The sequence below is a fragment of the Phalacrocorax carbo genome, chromosome 1 (assembly GCF_963921805.1).
Source record: "Phalacrocorax carbo chromosome 1, bPhaCar2.1, whole genome shotgun sequence".
NCBI classification, from domain to species: Eukaryota; Metazoa; Chordata; class Aves; order Suliformes; family Phalacrocoracidae; genus Phalacrocorax; species Phalacrocorax carbo.
The window spans coordinates 41,093,499-41,115,789 of NC_087513.1; the positions used below are offsets into that span (position 1 = coordinate 41,093,499).

Below are 22,291 nucleotides of genomic sequence, written 5' to 3' on the forward strand. Positions count from 1 at the left end.
TAGTGTTTTGTACGTACGTATGTGCTTTAGCAGCATTTAAAGTATTTAAATACATTTAATTATACAGTCTGTTCCCTAATTGAACTCACCAGTAATGATACCTTGCAGTACCTACATCAGGAAGTCCAGAAAAGAACAAAACTGATTTCCCTGCAGAATCTATCTGTTCTGAAAGATGCTTCCTCTCAAATGCAGAGGAGGTTTAGTGATGCTGGGGTGTTTTCATGAAGCTGAACTACTGTAACAGTTACACTAAACCTTTACAAGTTGAAGTGCTTTTCCATATTTATTGAGCTCTGTCACCTGACCTTGGACAAGCTCCCCCCTACCTACCGTCCCTTAACCAGAGATTTTTATATCCTTTTCTTTCATCTTCAGTGACTGCTTTGTGACATCTAGTCACTTCAAACTTGCTTTCTTTCAGGTCTAAGGACTCCTGTGTTTTTCATTCAGCAGACCAAGTTCAAATAATGTTGCTGAACCGTAGGTTGCAGTTTAGCATTGTATGTTACACAGCGTAGCTGAGAGCTGCTACTGAGCAGAGTTGTTTCCCCTACCCTTGCCTGCTATATCATTTTTGCTATATCATTTCTGTCAGATTTAGTGATCTGTGGCTAAACAGTGAGCCTGTTCACTGCAGTAATCAAAGGGAAACTAACCTTTTGACTGAATGATCTCACCCAATGTGTGGATAGTCCATGGATCTAACTTGAGACGAGGAAGAAATGCGTGACTGTCCTTTTTAGTGATATGCCATCATAACTGTGGAGTAAGAACAATATAAAACTGTCTGTGAAAGTGTTTTGCCACTCTGAGTGGTGGAGGTGTCACTCTCTCACATCTAAGCTGCCCTCAGTATTACTCAGGTGAAGAAGTTAATGCCAGGTGCTCAGTATGTACAAATTACAAGTGAGAGCCTTCAGAGCCATGAGATGTTTTTACCGTTTCTCTATCTGTACCTCATCTTCCTGATTATTAAGAACCCATTATCAACTGTTTCCTGGAGTCTGACTGTGTTGGGCACTCTAGATGGGGGGGAAAAAACCTGTATTATCCACTAGGAAGAGGGACTGTGAAGGGACTTGCAGCCAGAGCTGGCCTTCAAGTCATATGTTAGATTACACTGAAATATTTTTTTTCAGTCTTTTAAAGAAAACCTATGCTTATTCTAAGAACCACCACAGAGGAAAATATTTTATTATATCCTACATGGAGACCAGTTTAGAGATGACGATCATTGGAGTATTACTTCTAGATTCCAGCTATTAGTGACCCTGACCTGGAGTTATACATGGGCCACTGGTTTAATAGCTGCTGAAGGGCCTGCTCTTGGTGAATATATGTTATCTTATTTTGGAAGCTGTTGCGCTTTGCTCTCCGGGACAATTGGTGGCAACAAGATCTGTGTTTTACTTACGTGCCTCATTTACTTAAATGCATTTATTCCACATTTTCATTGGCTGCCTGCTTCTTTTGCTGTGACAATCAGTGACTGGTTGTTCTTCATTCGCTTCTTGTACCAGTCCTGGTTTTCTAGCTGGCTTAGCTGTCCTTTTTCAGAACTCAAAAGTACTTAATCTCTCCTTGTATGGGATTCACTTCCCATCTCTTCTTATTCTTATCACCTTTCTCTGTGCCTTTTAAGTTCTACAGTGCCTGTTTTGAAACGCCGAGTGAAAGAGAGGGGTGGTGCCACAGCTGCCTGCAGTGCTCAAAGTTTATATGCTTGAGTTCGTTCTGTGGCATAATAATGTTTTGGTTTTTTATTCTTTCCTTAATCAGTTGTAACATTGTGTTTGCCTATTGAATATCTGCTGAGCACTGAGCTGACATTTTCAGAGAGCTGTCCATAGTGACTCCAAGGATTCTTCCCTGAGCTATAGCTAGTTTAGACTCTGTTACTGTGTATGAATAGTTATGGTTATTTTTTCCTATTTGCATTTCTTTGCACTTACCAATGTTGAATTTCATCTGCCACTTTACCAGTCAGCCACTTGGTATCATGAGATTCACATGCAGCATTTTGTACATATGACTATTCTGAATAATTCTGTACAGACTGCACACTTTCTTGCCTATATGTCCATGTCAGTCCTGGATACGTTCCTTGCTGCTTGTCTCTGCTGGTGTGGCAGAAGAGCCAACAGCTAGCAAGGACGTGGTGGTTGCATGCTCTGTTTTGTGGCAGAAAACTTCGATGGAATTTTACTGAGAAGTCTTGCTGAAAAAGATTCTGACAGTGAGATAATATATACCTAAACAGGTGAAAAGAGAACATAAAGGTTGTTGCTAGAAGTCATAGGTAATTATGGTTCAGCTCACTGCTGTCTGAGAAGTCTAGTAACATTAACAGTTGTGATTGCTGTGCTGAAGTTGACCAGCACCTTCAACCCTTTGAGTGTATTTTAGTCAGTGTAAGCTGACCTGACGTAGGTGTATTTGTACTGGAATATTCTGAATCACTCTTTACGTTCTATTAACTCTGTTGAACAGACCTCCATTGACTGACAGTGGAGGTACAGATACCATCTTGTATGCAGACATGTACATCATAGAGACCTTTAGGACCTGAAAGACACCTGAGGTGGCTCCTTTGTGAAGCATCGCTTTAACCGTAAGCTGTAGTGTTTTGACTATAATTCTGATACATTTGTTTTTTGAACAAATCTTAGGAAATTAAACATTCTGCTTTATTTCGAGAGGACTGTATTGTCTGTCATGACATTAAATACTTTGGTCTTGTTTTGGTTGGAAACAGTGTTAAGGCAAACTTGATTCAATACTAACAAAGATTGGCAAGTTCAGCTGGTGAACTGAAAAAGTCAGTTGTTTGCACATCCCTGGTGAGATGCTAACATGCTTAAAGGCTAAATACTAGAACACTGGGAAGATTTTTTTTCTTCTTAATATTACCAGTTTTTCTGATTTTTATGGAATGGTAGTAATCTACAAATGTAACAAGTTGGATGCAAAAAAGAGTGTAAAAGTTGTGGTTCTGGTATGTGGAAAACTGTTTTAGCATTTGTCGCTTCATTTTTATGAAAACATCCAAGGCTGCAGTGACAGGAAGATAATTTCTCTTCTTAACAGAAAGCACATTAGAACCATGAAAGAAACATCATGTCATTGTTTGAAAGTCTGTCTGTTCTAGAGAAGGACAGCTAGTGAGCTCTTTAACTGATCTTTATATAGCTGGACAATACCAAATATACAGCTTCTTTGGGGACTCTAAAATGGAAAAAAAGTTGGATCTTCCATACCTGAACTTTTAATCTGAAAGAGACTGCCTATGGCTTTGTACCACTTTCTGCTCATCAGCATTCAGCCACACTGCAGGACAGAGGAAAAATACAGAAGCATAAGAAAAAGATAAAAGGAGACTGGAGCTGAAAAAAGATAAATGACTTTGCCGTCAGTGCAGTATAATGAAAATCAAATCAGTGCTTGGCAATGCACAATTGCCCAGTATGGCTAACCCCAGACAGTGTTTTAAGTAAAATACATGCCTTTTGTATTTTGTTCTTGAATTCATATAAAGATAAATGGCTTTGTTATTAGTTGATTGCAGGGGAAATAGATGTCCTGATTCTGTAAAGTCATAAGAATGAGTGTGACTTACATGTTTAGTGTCTGTTCAGTTATTGGCTTTGCCAGTAATGGAATTTTGTTGTTGCTAAGATAAGGCCTCTTCAGTTTGTTTGGGCCGGGTATGAAAAGACTCTGCAAGCAGGATACACTTACCTTAAAAGTGTAAAACAATTATTTGTTTGATAACGCACACAAAAGATAGGTAGGAGTTGATGAGCTACTAGGCTCAGTGTTAGTGTGCTCACCATTGCTCACAGTCTTTGCTGGCCTGGCAAGCATTGGCTGGAGGGGAAGGATTGTTCTGCGTGGCTCCTTTCAGTAGACCCCCAGTGTTGCTGAGCTGCCATCTTCCACCAGCTCTGGTGACACTGATGATGGCAATGACTGGAGGTGATGATTCCCAATGCAGCCAGCTAAGCTCTCTTTATGGTTTTATACCTTTGCGTTGTTTTTTCCTTCTTGAATCCCTGAGCTAGTGACAATGTTGTCTTGGTAATCTTAACCTCTGTAACTTTCATGTTTCAGTCTGCCTCCAGATTTTCTCATAGCTCTTCTTCTGTAGTTACACAGCTAGGCAGTACCAGAGTTAGACCTCGGCGTGCAGGCAGCTGAACCCTTGGCTGGTGAAAGCAGTTACCAGAGAGGTTTGTAGGCTATAGCAGTGGTGTTTACATGACCAAGTTACATTGTAATTGAAGGTAGTATAAAAAACAATTTTAACGAACTTACCCATTTCATTTTGTCAAAAGAAATAATAGAAATACCTTTTCTGTGTTATTTTCAAATCATATTAATGTTTCAAATTATTATGCGTTGGCACAGTGCTGCACTGTTTGTGGGGAAATGCACAATGGAAACGTAATTCATTTTAGAATGTGCTTATACTGGAATCAAAACACGAAAAGGAATCCACAACAACTTTGAAAGACTTCTGCAAACTTGCATTTGGTCCCGATTGGATCTGAAAATGTATTTTTAATGAATGTAGACTTGAACATCTGCAAACTGTTTGCAAGCTGGAATTTTCTTTTCGAATAGCTGACTGTGGAATCACAGACTCTGTAATCATGGATGCTGTGTCTCCACAGTACCTATTTGCAATATAATAATATAATAATCATAATAATAGAAGTAATGAAATCCTTTCCCTCCCAGTTAAAATTCAATGTTCTGGATAGCATTTCATACTAGTATAATGTGCTATTGGGTCACAAATGACTACAAATGGCCTCCAAACACCTTGTACAGCTGAAAATACACTTGTTTTCTGGCTTATTCCCCTCCAGCTTCTTCATTTTTGTAAATGAATCCTAGAATGCACAAATGTACAGGAAACTTCTGAACCAGAGCTCTTTTTTCTTTTCAGATTAGATTACAATGTAGAAACCTGTTGGGAGCCTTGTTTTTATGTCCACAGAATGAACTCAGGTTGCTGCTAACTCATCTGGGGAGTTAAATGAGACAGAATTGTTCACAGGGTCATATTGTTCCATCCATTCCTGTACTTTCTAAATATTTGTGTCAATATTGTGTTGTAGATTTTAAGTCCCTGAATACACCCATATGAATGCAGTGCGTTGTACAGCTAGGGAAGATACCGGTATAGAAACTAGCAGGGATAGGTAGGTAACATACCCACTAAGGTCAGGGGTAGAGACACCACTAATTTAAATAGAGAGACTGTATAGTTGTGATCATGCTGTGTAACGTGGGAGTAAATGCATCGCAGATCAAGTCTTCAAATGCTGCAGCGTTTAGTGTAGAGAAATCCTTAATCTTGTGTTTGCTTTCTTGGCTCAGTTTGCTTTTTAAGCTGCAGAACCAAAAGGGAGTGAAGGGCTCAGATCTTTTCCTTGCTGTGCTTACTGCCTTGCTTATGTGAGTGACCTAGTAACTCGATCTATTTCTATAATTCCTCAGCCCTCAGTGGCCTAGGATTTGGAGTTTATTCCAAAATATCTGCTCTTTCTAGCATGTGATGAAGATGCTTCAGTTTTTTTGAGCTCAAAGGCCACCTCCTATTAAACTGTGTTTTTTCCATTCAGTAGTACCCTAGTGCTTTCAGAACGCCTATTGCTCAAGATTCTGAAAAACCCTTAGCCATCTCAGCAGTAATGACAAAGTAGAAATCAGCATTCAAAGAAGAGTAATTTCTCAGGGTCTTATGTGAGTGCGCTTTGCAGAATGTGCAAGTGCATCAGTAAAACTTGGGTCAGAGGAGACCAACGGAGTGGCCTTTGCTGCTGCTTAAAAGTCTGTAGTATGGTGTCTGGATGCAGAAAATGATGGAGAAGAATGTGGAGAATGATGGCTGTTCAGCTGACTTACAGCTATCGCACAGCTCATATTTTGACCCCATCCCTGTGTTGGCATAAAATGAATGAAGCACATCTGTTCTTTTTAGGGAGAGATGAGTAATCCTCGGTGGAGTACAGCACAAGTACAGCATGGTGATCCCTTAATTGGCACTGATTTAGCTGCCTCTGGAATGGAGAGTGGGATAGGAATGTTAGCAGAGCATCGTGTCCCAGGTCATTTACTGTGCTGCAAGTCAAGGCTTATTAGCTTAGACACGGCTCTGCCTGTGCCATACACGTGTCTGAGCAATGCTGGATTGTAACACGCAGTGATGCCAGTGCGTTTGCAAGCTCCTCTGCACCGTGCTCTGCTGCCTAGGGGAGCTCTCTCCTCGCAAGCAGGGTCCAGGCTGCTGCTGAGGTTGCTCGTGTCTCCATGTGCTCTCTCCTCCAAAAGCTTACCATTTTCTGAGACTGAGCTCACCATCTACAGGCTTGCACTGATCTGGTTAGTTTGGGGTTTTGTTTTTTTTTGCTTGTAATGAGGCTGTTTCATTTTGCTAGAAAGAAAAACAGAGGTGAAATACTCTAAAAATTGTTTCACATAATCTGTAACTACTAACCTTTTTTATTTTTTCTCTCACAAGGAGCAAGGCTGGGCAATGATCGAATGCAGCTGTCAAAGTCACAAGGCCTGTTTGGATTTTTAAGTTTAATGTGCAGAGGCACTTGAGAGCAAGCAGCTGGCTGGGTAGTGTTTGTGAGTCCCTGAAGTACAGCAGCTGGAGGCTGACTGTCTCTCACAGGCTTAATCCTTTGGGGTGCTGACAATAAGACTGCCTGATCCTTGAACCTGGGAACATTTTAAGCTTTGGCCTTTAGTTTAAGAAAGTCAGTCAGCACTGTGAGCATGGGATCCAGCAGCGGTGCTTTACCCTGGATTTCTTTCTTGTTCCCTCATCATTTTTTTTCCCTTTGCTCTGCCTAATATGAAACGGCAGCTTTGAAGACCCTCATGGGAAAAGCACAGTAGATATTTTAGAGGTGGTAGCAACAAACTACTTGAGAGCTTTTGGTGAAACAGGCAGCAGAATATTAGTGATATTTCTGCAAACGTTTTTCTTAGAAGCTTCTGGTAGCGGTTTCTTTCCTTTCATACGCTGATCTGAAGACTCTCAGCTGAATATTAGTTTATACTTTCTCTGCCTAGCTCCTTCAGTCCCCTTCTCTTTTTAATAATCTTCCCATATCCCTGTGGTATTAGTGGCAGTTTGCCTTTTACAGAAGTCACAGGGACTGGTACTTCTTGCTGATACTTTGTTGCAAATAATTAGAGTACACGAACAGTGGGACAGGATCAGGCCATTTGTTCTTTTCTTCTACTGCCCTCCCAGACACAGTGTCAAGCACCAAAAACTTGGGGAATTTATATCCCATGGAAGCTTCCAAAAGATTTTGCATTTGTTCATGTCAGTGCTTGCTAAAGTGCACAAATGCTCTTGCTGCCCATACGCTGTTGATATTGCCCCTAATAATTGTACTTAATGTTTGTTAATCTGGATACCCGGAGGTGCAAATCCTGTGGTTGTAGACACAGTTTGTTCTGTGAGTACAGATAGGGTGAGAGCAAATAAAGCCTGCCATTTTAAAGGTTTACCTTGTACTGTGCAGTCAGGGTATGTCTCATGAGAGGGAATGTTATCTTAGACTCTAAGAAAGTGTTAAAAAGAAAGACTAATGAAGCTGTTAGAGTGACGTGGATGTCAGCTGGAAGCTAAGCAGGGGAATAGCTTTCTTCATCACCTAAGAAAAGGGAAGGAAGGACTGTTCAAACAACAGTGATCTGCTCCACTATCAGCAAAGGAATATAGCTGTGCAGCTGTTTTATTGTGCTTGGAATTAAAGAAATGATTGTGGCAAAAATGCTTCTGTCTTCCTATTTGGCCGATTGATTATTTAAGGCTTAAACCTTTAGTGCGAGTTCAGTTTTGCCTGCAGTATGATTGCCATGCCTGCAGCGTGTAAAAGTTTGGAAAGCCCAGGTTTCAGAAATAGTTCTCTTCTTTCCATCTTCCCAAAATCTGTTGGACCCTGTTGTTGCATTTCGTCCTAGTTAGCTTCCTGGGGAAGGAATTGCCCTGACTTCTTTTATAAGAAAGGGTTTTAATCCTTTTTCTTCTCTTAGGCATGGTCTTGTTCTAAACAACCTATGTTAACCTAATGCTAACCAGCACATCTGTACGAATAAGAGATCTGCTCTCATCAAATTGCTTTATTTTGGGAAACCTGTGTGATAGTGATCCAGACCTAGTTAAATCTCGGCTGATTAGCTGACTGGCTAGCTTTCCAGACATAAATCAGATGTGGTGTTTGAGCTGTGGCTGGTCAGAAAGTGTTAGCAAATCGGCCTTTTCCATAGGCATGCAGAGGACATCGCTGATTTAACTCCATCTTCCTAATGGGAAATACGTCCTGAGTAGCAGAGGTTTTAAGATGAGGAATGTAATTTGAATGATAAAATGTGGAAAAATAATCTTTCATAATCATAAACATCTGAGCATTTAATACATTGGAAATGATTTGATTAATAACCCTGCAGTTAAAGATTTTATAGTATTTTATTTTAATTTAAATGATTCACATGTTGTTATATTAATGTATTCTGTAGATTAAAACCAGCATGCCTCAGAGTCTTATCACATTTGTCTAAGTTTGTATATGTCAGAGAACTTGAATTTTGCAGCTTCTTCTGTCTTAAGGTGCAAAAAGCCTCTGTTTGCCAGTTTGGATTCTTTGTGTATATATGATGTGCCACTTCTCATCTGTGTCTCTGCTGACTGCTGGTCAGGCAGTTAATCGCTTTGATCCCTGGTTGTGGCCTTGATCTTTCTCAGATGGGAGGCCTGAGATAGCAATAATGTTCTAATTGATTCAGCCCTTCTATTTTGCTTTCTCTGTATATAATTGTAATTTGCCTTTGGAATTTTTTCTTTTCCTCTTGTAATTCTCATGTTTCACACTGAGATTGGTGTGCCCAGAAGGGGGCTGGAATCCTTCCAGCCATGGGTTGGAGATGTTACTGATAGTTAACTGCCTCTTCCCCGATTTATCTTCTATGGCTGAAGTGCTCATTCTGCCCATGCTTTTGTCAGGCTTGTTGTGCAAAAGTGTTTGGATACTATTAGCACATTTAGCTGTTACGTTTTACTTTTTATATTGTTCTGTGGATTTGGAGGCTTTTTAAAAACATTTAAAATATTAGTTGAGAGACAGAAACAGAGCATTTAATGAAGTTTTTTAGTGGATTTTAGTGTGTGTCCATACAAAAAATTTGATTTCCCTATTTCATGGTTTATGGATTTTGCTTTTACTGGCCAAATTGTTTGTCTCTTTACTCTGACAAGTTTTTAGCCTGAAGGAACTCTCACTGTTAATATGGTTGCTGCTGTTATTGATGTAACCTGTTTTTATTTTTGTTATGGATTTTATTCCAGTCAGAGCACAAAATTTCCCATGTGCATATTTTTCTCCCTCTCAAGTGCTAGGCTATGATTTTTCAAAAAGTATTGCGGGCTAAATCCAGCACAATGCAGGCTTGTCTACAAAGTGCTGAGTTTCCTCAATGCCAAAAAGTTTTAAAGGGTACTTTAAAACTCAGCACCTTACAGTACTAATCTGTTTACCTTGCAAACAGTTTTCTATTAAGTTTACACGTAGTTCACAAGATACTTTCATGTGTCCCTTTTGCTTATCACTGCTATTGTAAGCTATGTGTTAAGTAAGTGCATTTGAGCTCACAGGTGAACCATGCTGCTGCTGATTTGCATTTCTTAGGACTATATGTTGTCATCTGGTCTCCTTATATACCACAGATTTATTTGTTTTTCTTTTCCCTACTAACCAATCAAGGTTGACTGCAAACATATGATGAGTATGGTGAAATGTATCTCTGTTAGATTATGGTTTCCACTATGGTTGTGCTAGATTTATGTGAAACATGGAAGTACCAACGTGCCCTTGCAATCATCTTCGTTGGATAGGCGTGTACAGGCTGTCTCTATCTCCTACCAGTTTTATTCTTATGCTCACTTTACTTAGTAGCTATTTTGTAGGGGACCACTTTGTTGAAATCTCTTAAAGTAATATCTTTTAAGTGAATAAAAAAATAGCCTTTTCCTTCAAGCAAGACTAAATAGTCTTAGCACAGCAGCCGCTCAACAAAATATGTTGTTACAGGAGTGGGTTGGTTATTCTTAGACGTGAGTGAACATGGGGAGAACTGCAGTTTTCAGAATGTCTTCTGAAATTGAGCAGTTTCAGGGATCCTGGTCTATAGATTGGGATATAGTTTAGGTCTGGGTTTTGAAAAACGAGTTATGACTGAGGAACCTGAAAATAGGACTTTAATTAAAAAAAAAATAATTAATGGAAGAGGGTGTCTTCCAGAAAATGTGTTTTAGGAATAGTAATTTGATTATTTATGATGAAAAGATGATTTATCAGTTTAGAGCAGTGAGGGAATTCAAGTTCTATTTCTGGCTCTTTTTCAGGTTTTGTTATTGATATTAAGCACATCTTTCTGCATCCTTCATTTATAAAATAGAGATAATAACAGTTCATTTCCCCTGTGTTTTGCCTGTCTCTGTTTAGACAGAAAGATCTGAGAGTAACAGTCAACCCTTGCTCCTATTTATGTAATTGGCTGAGCACAGAGGGAACCTTGTTGTCATATTGTCAGCCTCTAGACAGTGCCAAAATATAAATCAGCAGTTACAAAAGTTGCAGATTACAATTTCAAATGGAATCACTCTAAAGTAACATCTATGTGCTTGCGACAGAGCAGTCTCTAGCCAGGTGAAATCAGTCATGCTGTATGGCTGCTGTATGTTATAGGTCACTTGCTAACACTTTCTTTAAAGTTATGTACTTCCATAACTCTGTTTGTTACCCAAGAATAGGTGAAATATTATTTGTGAATGATGGGCGATATGAATGCTTTTACTATAAAATAACCAATAAAATAATACTCTGAATAAGAGAATTATTTTAAATATCAATCCAATCCCAGTCCATCCAAAGGAAATGGAAATGGGTATGAACCCTTGGGATACATCTACTGCAGATTTTTCTTGGAAGAAAAAGCCATTCTCACATCATCTTGCCACAGGTGTTGTGATAAAAAGTTTTTATGTGTAATAGGTAAATAATGTAAATCTTTGTGCTTTGTTTCTTAAAGCTAGGCTGATTTTTCACCTTCTGCAAAGACTTGGAAGGAGCTTTAACCACTGGGAATCTCAACAATTTAGGTACTGTTTTCCCCACAATAGCAAAGTTTTTCCTCCTAGGTTGAAGCCCTGTAATGACTCAGTTTATGTGTATCCAGTCTGTCATGGTCTTCTCCTCTCCACAAATGCTTTCTCATGCTGGCTCTAGGACTGACCTGATGGGTGGCCAGGTGAGGAAGCTGGGCTGCCTGGATACTACCCACCTGGCTGGCATAGTTAGCCCACTCATCTGGTTGAAAGCTTCCGGTGAGGTGAGGTGAGCTCTAGTGCTGATGTGAGGGAATAGTTGAGGCTGAATGACTGACTATGTAGTGGTGGGATCATGGCAGCCTTAGCTGGCCGAAATGGCTATGAAATGGTGTCCGTAATTACATTTGATATACATTAGTTGTTAACATGTTCACTTTCTGTCCCTGAGCTATTTCAACAAGATGATACAGATCCTGAATGCTCTAAATTAATCTTAATGGCACTGTGGTCAGTGACATAGCCAGTATTTTATTTTATGCCAGCTGAGCATTGGTCAGATTTATATGTGAGTGCAGCTCATTAACTTTCCAAAGTATTTTATGATCTCAAGTTAGAAAGTGTAGCAAGTCTACATGACAGTTTTGCCTCCTGGTGGAATATATTGTTGCACCTTTGGCTGGAGCAGTCAGCAAACACTTGCCTTTGTTTTTGGTCAGATGAGAAATTGATGAGGCAGCTAGATGTTTCTCCCATGCCGTCATGTTTATTTAGAAAAGACATGCACAAAACTATTCCCCCTCCCCTCTTCACAACTCTGTAAATACATGGTACTCTCTTTGCTTAATATTCCTCATTTTCCCACTGTCAGCTGGAACCCCAGAAGTTTCTTTCGCTTCATTGTCCCTCAGGGTCATGCTACGAAGGTTTATCCAGGAACATCTGCTGTGTCAGTTTGAAGCCTCTTTCCCCTTGCCCTCAAACAATGTTCAGGCAACCCCTGTGCTTGCATTTAGTTTCCTAAGAAACCTTTCTACCAGTGTAACTCTCTCCATGACCATTTCTTTCACATACACTTTTATTTCTAGTGGTGACTTCTCTAATTTTAACTGGCTTATTAAACCACTTAAAGCTGTCTTGAATGAAGATGCAAAGATGATGTTAGTTTACTTTAAAAAAAAGTTCCACCCAATCTCCAGCAAAACAGTGTTTCCTCAGAAAGTATCAGGTCATTGAACTTTCACTGTTTCCAGCTTTAAAAAAAATATTGTAAATTTATCAAAACACTTTTGCTTATAATTATATCCAAAAAAGGCTCAGTGCAGTGCTGTGTATGACTGCTCAGTTTGGAAAAAATTAATCTTCTTATAAACATGAGCTGTCCGTTCAGTATTCAGTAAGCATGTTTCGTTACCATACAGTCTCTTCTGGCTATTGTCCGTGATGAATAATGAATAGGAGACTGAAACAAGGCATTTTTCTGTCTTTTCCATTATCAAGTTTAACTGTGTTCACTACAGCAGAATTGATATTTCACAACAGCTACCTCTCTCTTTCTCTCCTTGTCAGTGTATCCTCACTCAGTTGTAAAACCTATTGCATTTGAACACACAAAACTCATGGAGTTATGCACACATGTGAAACAATGCGTATTCTTTCTTAGTGGAACTTAGCTTGTAGCTTGTTTGTGTATGTAGTGAAGTGTTATTTCTTTAGAATTTATCAGATTTAAAAATTCATTTGTGATGTAATACCTTATTTGCAGAAGCGACCCAGGGAGGTCACGGCAAGACTGTTGAGTCCAGACGTCTGTCTGCTATATTAAATGTGTAATGTGAGCATATATTTGTCTCTGTAACAATAATAAAACCAATGCCTGTACCTAAAATAATTGGTGAGCAAAATAAAGATGAAAGAGATCTCAGATTATCAAGTAAATTGAAGCTTTTAAGTACAGAGGCAATGCATGTGTTTTTCAGCTGAGTGTCACTTGCAGAAGTATTATGGATCTTGAAATAAAGAACTTAAGACTATTTCCTCCCCCTTTATAAAATTTGTAAGCAGCTGCTCTATTGAAATGTTAAGGTCTTCTGAAACATGTAAATACACGTTTGAGATTAAACACATATTTAAAATTAATCCTATGTGTAAGTGCTTTCCTGAACTGAGATTTCTTCAGATCATCATGAGTGAGACCCCAGATGTACCAGTGTTGGGCTGGAGCTAATTTGGAGTGGCCTCCCAAGAACAATGCTTCGTGTGGAGTCTGCCGGTGTTGAGGAAGGGATTAAAGAACAAACATTGTTCCCAGGGTGGCATTGCTGACACAAGTTCATGTGCAGAAACATCTGTTTCATAATGGGAAAGCACTCTGAGCTGCTTTAAAACACCTGACAAAGTTACTTTTAATTCTGCGTGAAGTAGGTGGGAGGGGAAACTATCCTTAATTGTAAAGTGGATTCCTGTGTTGATACAAGGTTACCTAATCTGTGTTTGCCTGAGAAAACAAGAAGATTTAAGGTTGTGACCAGACTTTTGCTCAATTTCCCTTGCTCCCAGTCTGTTCAAACTTAAGTACATGTAACAAAATGGACCAAAGATAGAAAAAAGGGGGAGGGGAAATCTAGACAGTGGCAAAATTGATAAATACCATCCTTGGAACATTAGCTACATTTGCTTGGAAAGGTGTTGTAATAGTGCCAAGATAAAGGAGAGAGAGGGGTTCAGGACTCTTGTGGTCCCACAGGCCTATGTGATGTGATGGCATTCAGGGCTAGGCAAAGGCTCTCCATGGATGGGGGTACCTTCGGGAGTGATTTTATGTAGCCGTGTGTGTGGCAAAGTCCACGATATCAGATGGTGTGAAGCGAGCACAGAGATTACAGATGCATCTTCTCCCCTTGTCAGTAACATGGCTGGCCATGTTGTACCTGATGCTGTGGCAGAGATACAGCCATAGTTACTGCTCTGTAAATCTATGTCAGGATGCTATCATGTTTTCCTCGTAGCATATGGGATATGAAGTTAAGATCCAGTCAATGGTCCTGCTTCTCATGGTCTGAATTGTCAGTGATCATGACCAGAGTACTGCTAGTTAAAGAACTATTAAAATTTTTTTTTTTCCTGTGCACTGCCTAACAAGGACTACTCAAGTGGTGATCTACAAACAGGGACTGTAGACATGGCAGATGCTGTTGGTGAAGGTTGCTTTGGCAGAAGTGTCCCTAGCCCAAGGGCTGGACTGGTCATGCCTCCTCTGGAAGTCTGATTTAAAGCCCCAGTAGTTAACAGAAGTCATTCAGTTGAAGTGAGCGGGTGTTCTGTTAGGTCGTTAGAACCCAATGAGCCATCTGTTCTCACAAGCCTTCCCTTCCTAAAAGAGGTGTACTTTATTCCCTTGGAGCAGTGTTTCTCATCCAATGAGCTGTGATCCCCCCAGGGCATCAGGGAAGGCAGTGATGGCAATTGGAGTGGTCTTAAAACACGGGAACAAATTGCTAAATGTTTAAAGAAAAGATGCCTTGAAGAATTAATGGAGGGCATTACATGGGATTATTGTGATCAGCAAACTTTACTGTCACAATAAATAAAAGGATAAAAATATGTCTTGATATCAAGCCAGGTGACACTCTCCTGAAAAGATAACAGCACTGTAAGAATGAAGATTTCAAAGGGGATGCACGCATAAAATAGAAGGTGGCGTAGAGAATAATGTCTTCAAGAGCAGGCTTCAAATGTAGGAGTGGGTATTTAATTCTAAAGTAGGAGGTGGGCTCTGGTGTATGGTACACTTCAGGCCTGCAAGCCTCATGCTGTAACACCCTGATTTCTGCCAGGTTGTCAGCTTCCTTAATTCCCTGAGGAAGCAGGTTGGCAGGCTTGTGGCAGCTCTAGCAAAGGTTATTAGTGTCTTCCTGTAGTGCCAGAGGGAGAACATACTGTGGTCTCTGTGGTCTTCCTTTGTCTTTGGTGAATTCCTGCAGAGGGAGGAGTTTGGACAACAGTCTTTTTTCAATTAGATGTGTGTAAATAATGGATTTTAACTTTTTATTTTCATGGTCAAAATGCTGAATTTATTCCATATTCCTCCCACCTGCAAAGCAGAACGGAACAAAGACTTCAGTTTGACCTGAAATATTTCACAGAATGTGAAAAAATGACTGCAGGTTTTCCCTTACCGTTCTTCATCCCTTTCATTCTTTTCTTTTTTTCAGGTACCTCAATTTTAATAGGAAGAAAAATGTCATGATTTTAAAATGTCAGACTAGACTAGAACAGTTCTACTTTTTCTGAACCCGTTCCTGTGTTTATTATGTGCTGAAATTATCATTAGTCTTTGGTACAGTAGAAACATTTTTAGTGAACATACTAATCACCAGAAATTAAGGTGTTCATTGCTATTTGCAGTTTGTACTTGTCAGAATTTACCCATTGTACCTTGTATATAGTTACTTATTCACATTTTTTGAAACACACTGAAGTAATAAGACAAGATAAACTCTCTTTTTTCTTTTTAAGTGCAAACTTTCTTTTTGATGAATAATTTTTATCTGCTGCAGACAGGAAGATTTTCTCATGCACAGTAGTTAATAACCTGATTTTAGTTAGATGTGATTTGTTCTAAATCTGTTGCACATTTCTTAGCCTATATCACAACCGTCCCTCACTATGGGAAACAGCTCTCATTTTACAATCACCTTCATCTGTTCTGGTGACCTGGTATTACAAATATTTTTAAATTACATTGACTTATTTTATGTAACAAATACTGAAATATTAAGAGTCACTACAGAAAATGTTGTAATGTGTACAAATTATTTGTGAAATTACACTTTTTGTACCACAAATACTTTTGACTAACTACAGAGAAGTAGGCTATTGATCACCTGTAACAAAATACATGGAATTTACCATATAAGTTTCAGGAATAATTTTGTATTTTAACTGGTAATGCTGCAAAATTTATTCTAAGAACTTGAGTTAAGTTACTAGTATTTTTAAATTAATCCTTCAGGATGGTTTTTCTGTGGTGGTATCTCAGTGTGGCTATTGCATTGTCTTTATTTAAAGTTCTAATGAAAATAGTCGAGGCCTTCTGAAAAGGAAACAAGGAGAAACAACTCACATTTTTGCTCACTTTAGAAAAGAATGAGAAAATATACATTGCAGCCGTTTCATTTAGGATCTCTAATAACTTCTTGCTCTGCTGTTAACAAAAGTGAAAATGATTTGTAGCAAAGTGTATCTGGTCTCCTCCCTCAGTGATTGTGCAGTATAAGAACAAGAGCAGCTTATAAATATCAAAGGCGAGGTCTGGGTTGTAGGGCTGAAGATGCAAACGTAGTTTCTCAAGCTTGTGGTAGGAAGGTGACAGTCAGTCTGGTTCCATCTGAGAGAGAAATGCGAGGTTTGGATTTTTTTTCCTTAGTAATCAGAAATTCTCTTGAAAGATTGGTAACAGTTCCAAATGTATGTGCAAAGAAGTTAAGAAAAAAATCCAGAATTTATGTTGACCATGTGAACTTTGTTATTTTTATAGATATTATGACAATGTCATTACTAATACGATCCTTCATAATATTTTACTGGTATTTTTGTCATTTAGACACACAAGGAACTACGCTGCATCAGGGCAGCACCAGTGTGCCGTGAATATGCCTGCTGTCTGAAGAGCCCCCACCTTATTAATTCCCAAACGTGGAAAATGCTTGGTGCAGGCTGTCAGGTGGCCGCAAGGCTGACTGCCATTTTTGAATTACCTCCCTGCCTCTGCTGCCAGAGTTGCTATGAGATGCCAAGCAAATCACATAAACTGACAGAGTCTCATTTAATCACTAATCGTGTGTTACTAATTTTTTTAATACCCAAAGTAAGGCACCTGTGACTGGACTCAAAGCTGTGTAGTATTCACCACTGCAATAAGATATAATGGGAACAGTGCTTTAAGTGTGTGCAAGAAAACTGTTAAGTATACTTGACTTTGAGGGTTGTCAAGATAGGCATCCAGAATTAGTCTCAGCCTCATTTTGTTCTCCGCTTTCTTGGATGAAACTAAAAGTATAACTTAACCTTGCAAACATTGTGAAAAAGAGCTTCGGTAATACTTGCAGGGCAGTAGGTCCTATTGCAGTGAGTGATGAATTATGCGCCTAAGCTAGAACCCCATTTCTCTTTTGTGGGAGAACACATACTACTTTTATTTATATTTAGGTCTGACCCTGCAGAAGATTTTCTGTTCTTTCTCATTTTTATATTAATTTAAAATCGAATTCTTAGTGTAGTAATGAAACAGCCTGTGGGAAAGTATATAATAATTATGCATTAGTGTTCAGTCCAACATAAAGTAACACAACCTATTTTCCTTTTGAAATCAAAGCAGTAAACAAAAAAACTACGCTAAACAAATCTCACGTCAATCTTCATAATGTTTTGTTTACTTAAGCTCCTCTTTGGAGCAGTATCTGAAAACTTTACGGTCTTTATTACTTAGCACTCAGAATGTATAAGCTAAGGAAATAATTTTAGGGGCTTGGAGGTAAAATGTGGTCAAGATAAGCTCATACATATTTAAGTTCATTGGCACGTGAAAGTTAGGGGCTTCAATTTCAAGCTCCTAAGTGCCAGCCTTTATACTGAACTCTGAACCAAGCTCCTCATTATATTGTGAATGGCACCTGAGAACGTGTCATCCAAAACAGCCAGCCAGGTAGGCAGAGTGTCACAGACTGTCCTTTGCGGTAGTCCTCTGCTAACCAAGAGGAAATTCGGTGAGGCCAGAGGTAAGTCTGCGATGGAGCCTCTAAGGTTCCTCCATGCTTTTCACATTCAGTGGTTGTTGGGTGAAAGGCAGAAGCAGACGCAGCATTTGAAGGTGGCTGGCATGCTTCCACAATGCCTGTTGCCTCAAAGCCCCTGAGAGACCTGGGGAAAGGCATGGGTAATTTCTGAACTGTATTTCAGCTTAGGGCTGACCTTGGTGTGAGCCATGCAGCCCTGGCGGTCTGGAGCTGTTCTAGGCAGGCACAGAGGCACCCAGGGAAACTTCACAGGCAAAATAAAACTACATTCAGCGTTAGGCAGGTGGCAAATGAAAGTCTGCAGCATTGCGGTTTTTTAGCTTTGGTACCTGGGCTCTGTCTCAGACACCATTAAATGCCTTTTCTGCATTTGCCAAAAGACACACGTCGTAATGCAGTAAGTTGAACCTTGATTTTTCTTGTATGTACCTATTTTTTTTCTTCCCTTCTGTTGTCCTGTTACTTATTATGGACACATTTGGCCACTGTCAAATTGAATGATTTTTTCCACACTTGGTTGGCTGACTCTTTTTTTCCTAATTTGCTGATACAGTCAACTGTGCCAGTAAAGCAATTATGCAAAATTGTGTATAAAGGTTTAATGATACAAAACAGTGTTCATCACAATTCTAATTGTGATTCTTACCATCCTTCCATAAACGAAAGGATTTGAGATGTTTGAATTAAGATCACTGTGGTTAATATCTATTTATTAAAAAATATATTTAGTTTAGCAGATAAGGGAACATTTAATGTCCATGTCACTGTTAACTTTGGAAGGAAGCAATAAACAAAAATAGTGACTTGGAATTGTTCAGATAATGGTTTATATGCTTTCAGGTGGTGATTATGAGGTCTGCTTTATTACATGTCTCATTAGGTTACAGTGTTATCTGTTTTACATTACAAATTATAACTACGTATGGTTGATTGTTGTCTAGGTTTAACCCAGCAGGCAGCTAAACACCACACAGCCGTTCGCTCATCCCAAACCCAGTGGGATATGGGAGAGTATTGGAAAAAAGGTAAAACTCACGGGTTGAGATAAAGACAATTTAATAGGACAGAAAAAGGACAGGAAAATAATAGTAATGATAAAAGAATATACTAAACAAATGATGCACAGTGCAATTGCTCACCACCCACCTGCTGACTGATGCCGAGCAAGTTCCTGAGCAGTGGCAGTGCTAGGTGGCCAACTCCCACTCAGTTTTTTGCTCAGCATGACGTTGTATTGTCTGGAATATCCCTTTAGCCAGTTTGGGTCAGCTCTGCCCCCTCCCAGCTTCTTGTGCACCCCCAGCCTCCTTGCTGGCAGGGCGGTATGAGAAGCTGAAAAGCCCGTGACTAACTGTAAGTGCCGCTCAACAGCAACTGAAACATCAATGTGTTATCAACATTATTCTCATCCTACATCCAAAACACAGCACCAGCACTATACCAGCTACTAGGAAGAAAATTAACTCTACCCCAGCCCAAACCAGCACAATTGTGCACTGAGTCTAATACAACACAAAGAAAAATATGAAGATGGGCATAGTGCCAAAGCAGAATAATGTGTCTGAATACTGAAAACAAAGCGATAGTGGGTTATAACAGAACTGACAGGTACAATGTACTGAGGTTTGACGTCTGGTTTCCACTCGGGTAACTGAACTGGTTCAGGAAAAGAGCAGTAAAGCAATACTTGGTAATGCTTTCACTGAAGCCGAAAATCTCATTGGCTTTTTTTTGGTCCAGAATAGAGCATTTAGAAACATTTCAAAACTCATATTTCTGCTTCATGTTTGCATTGATATTTTCTGGTTTCTGCCCTGCTGCTTTCCTCAGAACCCTGGCTGGGATTTAATCCTACCACAGAAAGTATTAGCGAGTCAGATATTATTATTAGGACTGACATTTAGTAAAGTCTCATTTGTATCAGGTCATTATGTACTTGAGGGAGAGACCTTCTGCCACAGCCACTAGAGACAACGCGCACACTGCTTCCCCTTGGCTATGTCCATCAGGCTGTGTATGAGGACGGAGAGCGAAAAATGTCTCTCCTTTTTATCCCTTTCCTGGTTAACGGTTCTCATTAGCTGCATGTCACCTTTGCACTAAGGAAGTGTTAAGGACTGTAAGGACAGGGAATAATGAATAACCTGGCAGTGCTTTCTGCTACCTTGTTGATGGGAAGGGAAGCTGGTCACACTTGGGTACTGAATTATGAAGGTGAGTTCTGTTCACTTGGGTGCTCCACACAGTCAGATGTGTGAGCTGTTTTATACTGAACACAGCAGTCTGTGGCTTGTATAAACAGCTTTAACTTGCTGCTTTCTGAAAACAGAGGCCTGAAGCAGTCATGGAGGTTTCAGGAATGTTAATTGTTTGTGTACATGAATGAGCTTATAAATGGTTGTTTTTGCAGTCTTCCATAGCTCATCAAGGCTAACTGTGTCACTGCCAGAGAAAAGAAAAGAGAACGAATATTTTTTTTTTCTCCACAGTCTACTAATACTTTCAGGGCTCAATATAATGTGCCTTTAACAAACCGTGAACTTCTCTCCTACTGAGCCACTGCATCCTGCCTACATTCAGTGTAGGCAGAGAACCATTATACTAATCCACTCTCCCATCATATCTCTAGCAAACACATGTAAGTGTTTTTCTTTGAATATTTATTTTGATGCAAGGAGTGTTAAGTATTTTATTTGGCAACACAAACAAGGAGGAGATTGTGACTTCTCAACTTTGTAACCTTAATTGTGGAAGTTCTGGTTTTCAGGTATGACGTGTTTTGACAAACATGCAAAAGTCACATTTGGCTCGAAGAGAATAATCCTGCCACCTCACAACAACCTTAGAATAGTTCACCTCCGCAGGTAGAATAGATTTAAAATGTAGATGCTGAAATGATCAGTCTTCCACTTTGTTTTTTTAACAGGTGCGGTTATATGCAAGGCCTGATGCAATCCGAAGAGGATCGGGCGACTATGCTCTAAATATTACAAGAAGACTCATTGAATTTTATGAAGATTATTTTAAAGTGCCATATTCCCTGCCAAAATTAGGTAAGATTTTGCCTAAAACATGAAGTTCACCCAGAGACAGGAGATTAAGTCAGCTTTTTTTAAGGAAATTTAAGACTGGAATGTACTGGATTTCAAGGTAAGAAATGTTAGGGTTAAGAAGGAATGTTTGCTTAGAAGGATCAATATGTAAGGAATTTTTCATTTCTTCCTTGCAGAGGAAGGGAAGTCCAGTTGTCCCCTTTCCAGCCTTGCACTGAAAGGAGCAGGAAGCAGACAGTACTTACATGTGTTAGGCAGTGGGACTCTAGGAAGAGAACGTGAGACCTTTCACTGATAAGTGGGCTGGGTTTTTTGGATGCTGTTTATTCTGTAATGTTGGTATCTTGATGTCTCGGCCTTAGATGGAGAACAGAAATGAAAATATTTGTGGTAACTGGGAACCTGTAACAGTGCAAGGCAGTAATTTTTTATGCTGGTTTATGTGGTTTATTAATGATGATTAGTACATATGCTTAATTGTATTATTTCTTATTGAAAGAATTGCTGTGAACTTGTTTTGCTGCTCAGGTGACCTAAATGTAAAAGCTGTCAATTTCTATTATTTTTTAAATAGTTTCTTCTCCTCCTCCCTTTCACCACAATCAATTGTTCTCCTACACACTTGAGTACTTTACACCCTCCCTCCTTCGGAGCACCTTTGATCACGATCCAGAAAAACCTATTGCTCAGCAGGAGAAAGAGGGCTTCTATTTGATCAGAAGTGTTGGAGTTGGAATCACAGGTGATCCTCCTAGGAACTCAGGGTATATTTCATTAAATCCCCTGCCTACTGAGTAGCTTTATTAGTCTTACAGCTCATGGTGTAGGACATAGATAAAGTAATTAAAGTTGCTAGATGAGGGTGTTGCATGAATATTTTATAAGAATGTTGTGGCATTTGTTTCTTGTCATCTTTAAATGATGGGTTACAGGCAGTGTTCTCCTGGAGGAGTATGCACATGGGTTAAACACGGAACATGCATCAGACTTTGTGTATGTCCTTTCATACCTGGATTCAGGTATGTAGTGATGATTTAATAAAGGAAGTTATAGGCTTACCAGTGCAAAAAATGTAGAAGGAACAAAATAATCAAAAACTTTCTGTTGAATATAAAGGACAAGCAGTGGGACTCCGATCATTACTTTAGGTAGTTTACTGGGATGCCAGGAAGCAGCAGGCAATAGTGACTGTATCTGCTTCAGAATATCTTTCACAATTGCAATTTACGGTCCTTCAGCTCAACATGCTGTATGTGTTATCACTATGCTGTGGCATATCCTTTAAAAATATCTCATTGGAAATA

The 22,291-nt window shown here is 39.4% G+C and overlaps 1 protein-coding gene across 1 annotated transcript in view; it reads left to right on the forward strand.

Annotated features, from left to right (window-relative positions):
* Positions 1 to 22,291, forward strand: part of TRHDE (thyrotropin releasing hormone degrading enzyme) — a 221,964-nt gene that overhangs the window by 18,236 nt on the left and 181,437 nt on the right. Inside the window, exon 3 of the mRNA XM_064449710.1 lies at positions 20,861 to 20,987. Coding sequence (XP_064305780.1) covers positions 20,861 to 20,987 — 127 coding nt within the window. The remainder of the gene's footprint in view (positions 1 to 20,860; positions 20,988 to 22,291) is intronic.